The sequence below is a fragment of the Bidens hawaiensis genome, unplaced genomic scaffold (genome assembly GCF_021521415.1).
Source record: "Bidens hawaiensis isolate Kalapana, Puna unplaced genomic scaffold, B.hawaiensis_p1.1 tig00021695_1, whole genome shotgun sequence".
NCBI lineage: Eukaryota > Viridiplantae > Streptophyta > Magnoliopsida > Asterales > Asteraceae > Bidens > Bidens hawaiensis.
Window position 1 is genome coordinate 286,457 of NW_027493375.1, and position 12,950 is coordinate 299,406.

At 36.7% G+C, this 12,950-nt stretch overlaps 1 protein-coding gene across 1 annotated transcript; it reads left to right on the plus strand.

The window, feature by feature from the left end:
- The first annotated feature begins 1,586 nt into the window (after nt 1-1,586).
- Nucleotides 1,587-6,335, plus strand: LOC143564041 (RNA pseudouridine synthase 3, mitochondrial-like). The gene is made up of 9 exons (XM_077051438.1): nt 1,587-1,920; nt 1,991-2,047; nt 2,863-3,021; nt 3,095-3,142; nt 3,655-3,735; nt 4,663-4,779; nt 4,871-4,963; nt 5,041-5,199; nt 5,899-6,335. Exons 1-9 carry the CDS (start codon nt 1,618-1,620, stop codon nt 6,247-6,249), a joined length of 1,368 nt encoding a protein of 455 aa, XP_076907553.1. The 5' UTR covers nt 1,587-1,617; the 3' UTR covers nt 6,250-6,335.
- Nucleotides 6,336-12,950: the final 6,615 nt, after the last annotated feature.

The following is a 12,950-nucleotide window of genomic DNA, read 5'->3' on the forward strand; positions in this document are numbered from 1 at the left end:
CATCTCTAATACTATCCGACTAGAAAAAAGTGACAAAGTTACATATCCATAAAGGATATCACAATCGGCGGAAAATCGGCCTTCGGGTTTTTCCATATTTTCATGGGCTAATACCCGAACCCTACTCGAGACCGAATTTCCCAGGAACTGAGGACCGAAACTAACTATTACACTATAGGGTTGGTCCGAGCCATCAGTTATGGTTTTGGTTATGTCCCCTTGCTTAACCGACTTAACCGAAACCAAACCGTGCATATTTTCATGCACTTCTATGTATTTACATGCCTAACTGAGCTTGGAACATACATATTTCATATTGGAACCTGCATAAACGAGCTTGGAGAGCCAAAAGTGTGGAACCAAGACTAAAAAAACATTTGGACAATTAACAGATCGTGCTGAATAACCGTTAGTTAACTGAACCATCCATAACCGAAACTCGGTTATTGGTTTCGGTAAAGCGAACCAACTTTGCACACCCCTACCAACAATCATGCATAAAGCTTGTTTCATAAACAAAAAAAAAATATTAAAAAGGGTATGTGATGTCGAAGTCAACATCATTTACGTTCGTAATACCTAAACCCAACCCATTACGACACGTGGTAGTGTTATGATTGAAATTGTATATATAACGTTACTCAACATCACAGCATGGGTACGCTCCAGCTAGAGGTGGCCAAATAAACCGGTTAACCTAACCGACTAGAAAATCAAACCGAAACCGAACCGGTTTAAAGCCGATTTTGTAGAAACCGGTTTGGAACCGAGTGAAACCGTAGGTTTGTTTGTAATATTCTCCACCAAAACCGGTTCTAAACCGGCTAACCAAAATGAAACCAACCAAAACTAGGCAAAAACATAACATGGTAAAGACACCGTTTCAACCCGAACTGAACCCGATCATAAATCGATTTTGATTTTTATTGACCAAGCCGAACTGGCTTCGACCTAAACCGATTTTAAATTTTAAACCGGTTTGTGCTCCAGCTGCAAATTACAGTGAAATCAACATTGGCCAAACTCTGGCATCATAAAGTATAATCTTCCTTCAATCAATTTAACTCTCTGCTTTCTGTATTTATTATTTACATCTCTTCTAAAAGGTAATTACGAGTTTTTATAAATGAAACATCTTTAATTTTTACAAAATTACGTTGTTTTGCACAGATGTTGTTTGCTACTATGTTGATTCAGTTCATATCGAATGCTTTCTATGGGTGTTGCTTAAATCATCTAAATTGTAGGGTTTCAATTTGTAAATTTACAGTTGGGCATTAATTCATTGTGTGCACACCAACTGTTTGATGAAATGCTTATCATGTTTCATTGCTTATGTGTATTAGTTTTCTAATATCATTAAGAATTTTAAATCAATACTTTAAGGGTTTTGATGTATATTGCTTAAATTATTCAAATTGTAGTGTTTCAGTTCATAGTATTTGCAGTTGGACATTAATACATTGTATGCCCACCAACTGTTCGATGAAATGCTTATCTTGTCATCTTACAATTCATTGCTTACGCGTATTAGTTTATCAAAATCATAAACCTTTTTTTAGTCAATATTGCTAATGTTACATCGTTTACCTCTACATTCAGTAACTATGTGCAACAATGTGGCTCAAAATCAGTCGACATCAACGCGTGCCGTTTACAGCAAGACCCTTTTCGCGAGTGTCTCCACCACGACCTGCTCGCGGTGAAACTGTTATTCGAGTTTCTAATAATATAACTCATTTGGGCTGCCCGAAAGCGGGCCCCAAGCCACGTCAGCTCTTGTCTTTGCCCCCGTTTTCACCTCATCTACCTGGAAAGAATGTTTCCCCTGATTCCCATGTCACTGCCATTAGCTGGATCAAGTATTACTTTGCTGATGTCATCGGTTCCGTCATCCAATCACACTTTAACAAGGGCCTTGTGAGTACATTTCTTTTTATTGATAAAAGCATTTTGTATAATTATTTTAAAATATATATGTTTTTTTTAGGTGAAAATGGAGTGTCATGATGCAGAGAAGCAAGGACAGGAAAAAGTTGTGAAAAAGGTAAATCTTATTAGGCGTGTAAACAAACAGAACTTTTAGTGAACTAGCAGGAAGTTCGTTTATTTAATAAGCGAATGAAAATGGAAAAAAAAAATTTGTTCATTTAGTTTAGCGAATGAACTGAACACATGTCCTGTTTGTTCATTTATGTTCATGAACGTTCGTTTATTTTTGTTCGTTTACATTCATTTATGCTAGTTTATTTATGTGTTTTTAGTCCGTTCGTTTATGTTCAATTATATATTCAGTTAAATTTTTTTATCCACTACAAAGTAGTCTAGTTTTTTTTTTCTTTTTTTTTTTGGTGCTATAGATTGATGTACACGTTAAGTTTTAATTGGTGTTTGCTTGGTTATGTTTCTTCATCTATGTTCAATTTTGTCTGTTCGTGAACCATTCGCTAACACTGTTAAAAAATGAATATAAACCAACACAAACATGCTCAGGTTCTTAACGAACGAACACCATCATGCTCAGTTTCTTAATGAACAAACACGAACACGCTTAATATTCTAATGAATGAATGCGTACACGCTCAGTTTCTTAACGAATGAACATGGACTATAAAACGCTGTTCGTTTAATTGTTCGTGTTCGATCGTCTGCTTGATTAAAGTAAATCAACGAACATGAGCATGTCTCGTCCATGTTCGGTTCATTTACAGGCTTAAAAATTTTTCAATATGTCATTTAAAATGAGGGTATAACTGTAATTGAGCCTGTAATTAATACTTTTGGTGTATGCTACTGAACTCATGATGTATGTGATTACTAATTTAATTTAGTATGATTTATTAATACTTCATTAACATTCAGATTAAGCACAGCGAGATCATGAAGACGGGTTCTAGAATTTTTGTTTCCGTATCTGTTGCTGAATCTAGAATTTCCAAGAGATTTGATACCATACCAACTGCAACCCTGTGCCCGAATGCAGATGAAATTAAATATTTACAAAGGCTTGTTATGTACAAGGTTTTTTGATTTCTATTATTTGTTGCGTCTTTCTGAAATATGATTTGTTGATCATTTTGTTTTGAAACTTTAGGACCCTGCAATACTTGTTCTGAACAAGCCACCAAAGGTGCCAGTCAAGGTCGGTTCCTTAGGTCAAACCTTTTTTTTTCTTTCTTTGTAAGTTGTTTTTAATGCTATTTTTCTCAAATTTATTCATCATCATCATCATCATCATCATCATCGTACTCAGTATATCCCACCAATAGCAAAGCTATGGTAGGGTCTGAGGAGGGTAAGATGTAGGCAGCCTTACCTCTACCCCATAGGGATAGAGAGGCTGCTTCCGGTGAGACCCCCGGCTCGATAGTAGTTTTGCATCAAGCCTTGGACATAAGGCACATAGCACTCAATCATCGGGACACCGGCTAATCGGTGCATGTACCCTTATCTTTCAGCTATCAACACCACTACATGATGCCTGATTAACCGTCCGTCACTTTTAACGTTATTTTCACGAGATTAGTAAAATAACGTCAAAATTAGTGCAATTTCACTTTTGCCCACCCGAGGGTTCACACATATATACATCATATGTGCGCACCGCAAGCAGGGCTATTTTCTCAAATTTATTAGTATCTTTTAATATTTTAGGGGAATCTGTCTGTTCATAACAGTATGGATGGACTGGCGGCTGCAGCATTATGTTATGATTATGATGAGGGCCCTAAACTGGTAAGCATTTTTTAATTGATTACTGCTATGATGTTTTTCCTCATTAAAAAATTATGGGCTAAATGTGTAAAATACGAAAAAAAGAAAAAGAATCCTGGCTTGTAAATGAAGCAAACGAACACGAACGAGGTTTGTTCATGTTCGTTCTTTAACCGAACAAACGAATGAACGCGAACACTTAACTAAATGGATTTTTTGTTCATATTAGTTCGTTAAAAAATGAATGTGTTCATGTTCGTTTGTTAATATTCTAAGCGAATGGTTCACAAACATAAACGGACACAAATGAATATAAGAAAGGAACATAAACGAACAAACATAAATGAATACCGGATAAAAAGTAATTGTATTCCCAAATTAAAGTCTAAAATGTCATAATCATTAAATCTAACATTTGACAAAGATGCATAATAAAGGTTTTTTAAATATGAAATTCAAATTGATTTTAAACTTAATATTAGTAACAAAATATATTCCAATGAATATTTAAACGAACTTAAACAAAGGAACATAATTAGACAGATATATATTAACATAAGTGAACAAACATAAGCAAAACATAATTGAACGGGCATGAACGAACATTCACGAACGTAATTGAACGAATGGGACAAGTGTCATGTTCGTTCGTTTAGTTAAATGAACAAAAAATTGTGTCCATGTTCGTTCACTGAGCGTTCAGTTTGTTTACATGCCTAAAGGAGACAAGTCGATTGTCGCCTAAGGTGCATTATTACATTATTAAAGAATTAGATTATTTTGTAATCATATTAAATACATTATGTTTGTATGAATTTTAAAAGAAAAGGACAAACAGATGTTGGCAGGTGGACCTGTACTTAAAATGACATGGTTTGACTTTTTTACTAGGAACCCATTTGGGTCGTTACCCTTACCGCTTATTCTAAATATGCGAGTGTGGTTTAGGTTCATCGTCTCGATAGAGAAAGCAGCGGGATTATTCTAATGGGCAGAACAAAAGAGAGCATATCTCATCTTCATTACTTGTTTAGTGACATCAATAGAACAAAATCTTCATTTAAGGTACACATTGACACACATGCATATAAAGATTAATGTGACATAATTGTTTATAAGTTAGTCATGCTAATGTATTCCATAAACACAACTTTAGGCATACAATGACACATGTTATCAAAGATATTGGGCACTTGTTATTGGTACTCCAAAGGAAAAAGAGGGCTTAATTTGTGCCCCTCTCACTAAGGTATGTGTTGCTCTTTATATATAATAATTATTTTTAAGTTATAAAAGAAAGAAAAGGTGTAAAAGTGTTGGTTACAGGTGATGCTTAGTGGCGGGAAAGCCGAGAGGGTAATGTTGGCTTATGGTTGTGGTCTAGAAGCTTCCCAAGAAGCTGTGACAGAATATCGAGTGCTCGGTCCCACAATTAGTGGTTGTTCATGGCTTGAGTTGCGCCCGCTTACTAATCATAAGCATCAGGTATGAACCATTAGTGGGCCCGTGAGTTTTATAAAAATTTGGGATCTTTAGTTACCTTTCTTAGAAATCTCCGCGATTATAAAAACTAGCTATTAAGATGAACGGGGCATGTTCGTGTTTGTTTGTTAAGAAAATGAGCGTGTCCATGTTCGTTTGTTAAAAACTAGCTATTAAGACGAACGGGGGGTGTTCGTATTTGTTCGTTAAGAAAATGAGTGTCCATGTTCGTTTATGTTGGTTTGTTAAGAGTATAAACGAACAGATCACGGGCATAAACAGAACACAAACGTAATTGAACATAAAGTGAACAAACATAACCAAGCAAACACCAATTAAAAGTAAACGTAAGCATCAATTGGTTGGGCTTAAAAAAATCATTAAAGTAGACTATAATTGTAATTGATGATATTTTAACTTTATAAACTAGAATAAATTGTAATGGGTAAAAAGTTAAAATGAATATATTAACGAACAAACTTCAACAAATGTTAAAATCTACGAGTATAAATGAACATAAACGGGGCGTAAAATGAACAAATAAACGAACGTTCACGAACATAAATGAACGAACGAGGCTTGTGTTCATGTTCATTTGTTTAACTAAATGAACAAAAAAATTTCAGTCTTTTCTTGACTTCACTAACGAATAATATCAAACATGATTCATTAGTGACATGTATTTTACATTTTTACCCCTAGCTACGGGTACACTGTGCCGAAGCTCTTGGTACACCAATCGTGGGGGACTACAAGTACGGTTGGTTTGTTCACAGCCGTTGGAAGCAAATGCCAAGGACCGATTACGAGCCAATAACCGGAGAGCCGTACAAGTTGAGAAGGCCTGATGGGTTGGATGTCCAAAAAGGAAGTGTGCTGTCAAAAGTACCTTTGTTGCATCTACATTGTAGGGAGCTTGTAGTTCCTAATGTTGCTAAACATCTTGTGGTTAATGAAACTACAAAGTCCAAGCCAGATGTTCTTAGATTTGTGGCACCAATGCCTTCTCACATGAAGATTAGTTGGAATCTAATGTCTTCTTACTTGGTTTGACTTTGACTTTTGACATAGACTTTTGTTTATAATTGGGTGTAGACATTGCATATTGGCTTTATTAGTTTATAGATATGATGATGGTGACGATTAAATGTAGTTTGCTTAACTGTATTTAAGAAAAGTTTTTGACAACATATGATGTCGGATCATTTTGTACATGTCATGCCAGGTCATATGGTGGCTACATGCCATTGTGTGACGTATCGGTATCGCCATATACATGCTCGTGTTTTGATATTTTGCGGTATCATTTTGGGCTGCTTCAAACCATTTTTCAATGATTTTGTAATGTTTTTGTAAATACTGTATAATATCATAAGGGGTTTGTACAGTTTCGAACGCCAAATAAGAGACGCTAAATGGACAGATGATGTTAAATGGTATTATTAACCAATGTTGTAAAACTCCCGAGTAGGCGGCGAGTACTCCCCGATTACTCCCCGCCTAGATCGAGTACTCCCCGCCTCGGCCGAGTACTCCTTAGGTATTTTCCGAGTAATCCCCGACTACTCCCGAGTACTCGCAACTCCCCAGTTGACCGCCTAGGACCGCCTAACGGCCTTTACAACATTGTTATTAACTCATCATTTGATATCCTCGATTGAACGTCTTAATGCATTTTATTTAGGCATGTTGCCTTGTATGACAGATGGCTTAGTGGATTTTCCATCTTGGTTTCTTGTTCATCTCTAGATCGTAAGGTCTCTCGCTATTGAGATCAAACGGTTACCGTTTATTCTTTCAAACCATGCTTTCCACTTTGCATACCTTTAAACTTATGGCGTGATAACGCTATTTCTACTCACGGGTCCAAAAACTTAATGTTTCATGCTCATAGAGATAACCATGAGGTTCCTCTGTAGTTTGTAGGGAAACAACCACACACAAAATAAACTGCAAGTTTATTCATTTGTATAAATGATCAGTTTGTAGAGATGTTCATAAAGTACTATTTGCTCCTCAATTTGTTTTTAAACTAAACATATTATTTAAAGATTTTCGTTTGCATACTTTCCCAACTTTAGGTTACTCCTTGCCATCGTTTAAACACCGGAGAAATAAGAGGATAGTTGCGATGTATAATTGAAGAAGAAATTGTATATACTAAACACCATCTCTCATTACACATTTGATTCAAGCACGAATGACACCATATGGATGTTCCTAACTGATAAGGACCGATTCGAGATAGTCAATCTTCCAAGATAATTAATCCGTTGAGTGATCAAGCTCTAAGAAATAAGAGAAAGAACAAGACATTTTACTGTAATATATTTTCTTCTCAATAAAACATTAAGAGCCATGTCTTTAATAGGCTTACGATAAAAACTACAAAAGAAAACTATATAGTACATGCACTAACCCACAAACATAAAACTAACAACCAACTAATGAAAACATGAACAATACTGAAGACGAGGGAAACGTGGCTAGACGGTGGACACGTATCACTCACCTTCACTGACAGCTGAGTTAACCTCTCTAGCATAATAACTACATAGAGAATAGTTCTCCCTCATGCGTGAGAATTAATGTGTGACTACGATAACAAGATAGTAGGTGAGAGTAAATGAGTGAATTATTAGATGATCCGTACTTGCAAGTAACCTAAGCGTTCCATACTTCCATATATAACTTAGCATTACACTGACGTGACTTGCGGTTAATGTTGTATTACGTCATTGTCGGTTAGGGCTGTCACTTTCACCCGAAACCTAGCCCGAGAAAACTCGTACCCGAACCCGAACTAACCTGACCTGGAAAAATCCAAACCCGAAAAATGACTAAACCGAACCCGAACCAAAGTAATTCGGGTTGGTTCTCGGATTTGATTTATAAGTTTCGGGCCAACTTAAAAAACCAAAATACACTTTTAGTTTTGAAATTAAATATATTTTTAAATATAATAGGCTAAGTCTTAGCTACTAAAGTTATCAAAATCAAGAATTTGACCCTAATCGACTATAGAGGTAGGGTACCAAAAATACCCAAATACCCTTAAATATCACCCACGGGTCATAGAGAAACCTCTCATACACCGCCCGCGGGACATATGGATCATCCGCATAACTCGGTAGAAGAGGAACGTCCTCACACCACACGCGGAAGCATCCAGGCACCCTCAAAAGTCATCCGCGAGATAGGACATCTGTCCGCTAAAATGACCGGAAGGCAATGCCAACTGGACAGCTGTCAAGAACTAACTATCCTCTAGAAGAGAATTCACGATTGTTACTTTAAGAGTATGTGACTCGCCAGCCAATGAGCAAAGGACACCTGGCCAGGTTGTTATAACCGTGCACATGGCTAGGGTATGATTCGTCCTATCATCAGACGACGCGTGTCTAGGTTGTTATACTCATGCACATGGGACGTATAGCTCAACCTATCACAAAGGGACACGCGTCCAGGCGGTTACCAAGATCTTCTATAAGAGGACAGCTGACCCAATCACCTTCCTACATCCTTCGGCTATAAATACCTTGTCAACCTGCATGAGGTATTCATTCATTCACAATCACTCTAACTCACATATATTCTGGCTACACTTAGTCCGCAGATTTTCAGTACTTTCTCCTTTACGAAGGTTACTGATTCTCACGTCGGAGGGTGGTTACAGGAAGACCCCCCTCTTGTCCTTCCTGTAACGAGACTCCCGGTGTCTGTTTTGCAGCATCTGGTCACTGGATGTAACGATTCCGACGAAACCCGGTATACCCTAACCGGTAGACAATAGTTACGTCATATTTAATGTCGGGTGCATGAATTACCATAATAATTATACGAGAATACAGGGTTCACTGTATTGATTGTACGTGAATATATAATTCATCGTATTGAATATGCAATTAATCGATTGATAGTTATTGAAACCCGAACGAATCGAGGGTTCAATTATAGACGATATCTATAATATTTAGTGATTTTACGAAGCATCAATGCTTCGGGATAAGTAAAGTACGGCACAGAAAAAGAATTTCGATTTAATGGTACGTCGGTACATTAAACGAAACCTTTAATACCAAACCGAGCAAGAGACAATCGATCAAGCCGAAAAAGATGCGCAATTATTAATAATATGATGTTTTAAGTTAATAAATGTCATGGTTTAAGTTTTTAAAGTTTTTAAATCGGTTTTATATAAACTTCATTTTTTTAAGCCGAAAACGACCATTTTAACCTCGTTTTAAGCCGAATTAAACGTCTAACCGAAAAACGAACTGAACCAGATTATCCAAAACATTATCCAGATTACAGATATCCAAATGAGTGGCCAAGAATGAAGAAGTGGGTCCCACCCTACCCCTTATCAATTCCGATCGGACCAAGGGGGGTCTAACCCCATTCCATTTTTTCTTTTTTCACACAAACACATCCAACAATCTTCAACTCTCTCAACATCATGATCTAAAACCAAGAATTTTTAGCAAGAAAACAAGGTAATGAGCGGGTTATATACGTTTCCATCTTCGTTTATTGAGTTTGTTTGCAAGAAAATGAGGTTTCAAAGATGAAAACCGATTCTTGCATGATCAAGTGATGTATACGGGTTATACAAGGGATCTTGGTCCAAGAAGGGAGTTAAACGAACCAAAAACGAATTTTTACGGTTCAAACTTTAGTTTTGAAACAATAACCGAAACTATAGTGTAAGAGGCTTGATTGTGAGTGTAACTTGCTTGGTATTGTGGTATGTTGGTTGTAGGTTCTGTATTTAGTGGTAGATAAGGCGGAAAAACGAGTTTGTAGCTTGTAGTGGCGGAGATCGAAAGGTATATTCGGTTTATGTTCGGTTTTGGAGTTTTTGGACAGATTGTTGATGGTTTAGAGTTAGGTCATGAAATTTTACAGGGATGATCTACACATGAAAATATGAGTTCTGTGAATATTTGGTAATTTTTGGACAAAGGATGAATATTTGGTGAATTTAATGCTCGGTTTTGGCTAAAAATGGTGAAAAATAGTTAAATATCATGAAAAATTCTGGAAAATTGCAGATAAGCTTTTTATAACATGTATAAGTCACACACAAAATTTTAGGTTAGTTGGAGAAGTCTAAGTAGGCTTTTCGGTTAAACGAGTTCTAGGGTTTTCTAGCTCGGTTTTAGTGAAAATGGCATGTAAAAAGAGATTTTGGTTCTGGAAAAATTACAGGGGACTATGTGGATGGCAGGGGACATCCAGGAAAAATTTGGGATTTTTCTAAGGTCGTTTGGTATTTACGACATATTTAGTGTTTAAATGGTGTTTAAAAATAGATAAATAAATTTTAAATATAAAAATTAATTCTGGAAATATTTTTATAAATTTCCCCACTGTCAAAATGTTATTTGTGCAAAATCTCAAGATCCGAGGATGAACGGATATTTATTTGGAATAAAAGTGAACTTTTATAATATAAAACGCGTAAACCAGCAAAGTTCAGGTAGACGAGCTGACTGGTGTATAAGAACCCTAAAAATGAACTATTTTCATATAACTGAGTTAAACAAGTAAAAATAAATCATCCGAAAATAATTCGGATGATTTGGGTAATTTTAAACGATTTAACGGTTTCCGGTGCACTAAAGACGGAAACGGGTCCCGCGGCCAATCGGGGCGTCTAAACCGAGCTCAAATTTCACAACTTTAATTAAATTATCAGTCAACCACTACTTTCGGGTCGTGTGTGACCAAACTCATTTTTGAAACGTAAAAACGGATAACCGTGCTAGGCACGCAAAACGAGAAAAACGACTAATAGTAATTGTGACCATGGAACTCTAAACGATATCACAATCTGAGTCCGGAGAAGTGTTTCCGGATTAACATTGCCCCCGGAAATGGGTACAGTACTGGGTTAACAGTGTCCCCAGATGTACCGGTTGATACGGTTAAAGTTATATTAATAATGAGTGTATAGTAACGATCGTAGGGATCATATTACAGATTGGACGTGTTAACTGATAATGATTGTTGTTACCTGCTTGCATGTGCTAAGGTGAGTTTCACGAGCCCCTTTTTCTGAATTGTTTCAAATATTTTCCCGGGGTGGAAGCATGTTACTATTGAAATGTTTAAGTACATACTGAACGCATGGATTTGCGTGTATTTATAAATATTTGATTGTACGGGAATCGTACAGAATGGGTACAGTACTGGGTTAACAGTGTCCCCAGATGTCTCTAGAAGTGTTTCTGGGTTAACATTGCCCCCGGAATGGGTACAGTATTGGGTTAACAGTGTCCCCAGATGTCTCTAGAAGTGTTTCTGGGTTAACATTGCCCCCGGAATGGGTACAGTACTGGGTTAACAGTGTCCCCAGATGTCCCTAGAAGTGTTCCTGGGTTAACATTGCCCCCGGAATAGGTACAGTACTAGGTTAACAGTGTCCCCAGATAATATTATATTATGATATGGATTTATCATGGTTTACTCAAATTGTGAAACTCACCAACTATTCGTAGTTGACCCGTTTTCTCACATGCTTTTCAGGTACAATTAAGAGGAAGTGATTGCTTACGTGCTAAGTGCTTGATGTGTGTAAGATTTGCGTGCAGGATGTTATGATACGTTAGATTAAATAGAATTATGTATCGTATTGTATGATGTATGTATCACCTAGACGGTAATGAAATACGAGATATTGTAATTTGAAGTATATTAATGTATTCAGTTTTCTTTATAAACAATGTGGTTGATATCAGAGGTGTCTGTTGCATCCCGTTTACGTTTCCGCTGCGGTTTCGGGGTGTTACAGAACTTGGTATCAGAGCCATTGGTTATAAAGATTTAGGATGTCTTTAAAAGATACATAAAATATAACCAGTAGCTCAAGTATTATAGGATATGAATATCAACTAATAAATTATAGTGACGAGATCGGGATGAACTTGGATGGACAAGTGAGTTATTATGGTCCGGAACATAATAACAGACTTGTCCGCACGAGGGAATTCAGGGGAAGTCACGGGGTACATTAATAGGTAAAAATGGCAACATATGTGTAAAGTATATAATATTATTTATGTGTGCTAATGTTATATATATGTACATATCTTGTGGGTACGTGTATTGGGAAATAGGACCCGGATAAGGAACCGGGGGATGAAATAATAAGAGCACCGAGGATGCTGAAATTTCGAGAGCATCGGTTGATGATAAGCCTGACTTATCGGGCCATAGTTATGATAGTACAAAGTTAGATCTCCCGTTTGACATTAACCAGAAATATCTAGTAACCGTCACTCCCAACCAAAATTGATAAATCCCTTACCCTACCAACACCGGTACCGTATATCCTAATAGCCCCCTATGTTCACCCGAACCGCCGACCCTCACGTACGGACGGACCTGTACCTGAACCCATTCTTATTCCATTAAGGTAAATAAATAAATAAATAAATAAAATAAAATAATAATAATAATAAATTTGATAATAAATGAGCAGATAAAAATAATATATAGAAATGTATATGTGCGTTTCTCACTCTCAAACATATGAGACATACCACCTCCAGATATAGAATTACCGATTTTAGCGAACCTAGAACGCCTGAGGACATTGACTGAACAAGTGATAGAGTTTCCCATAATAGTAATTGAGAATATTTGAAGGCAACATGGGCTGCGCGATTACCTTGAACCTTGCAACTCCCTATGTTATCCTTATATCCGTTAGATGCCTATACTCATGAATACTCGAATCGAATGATTAC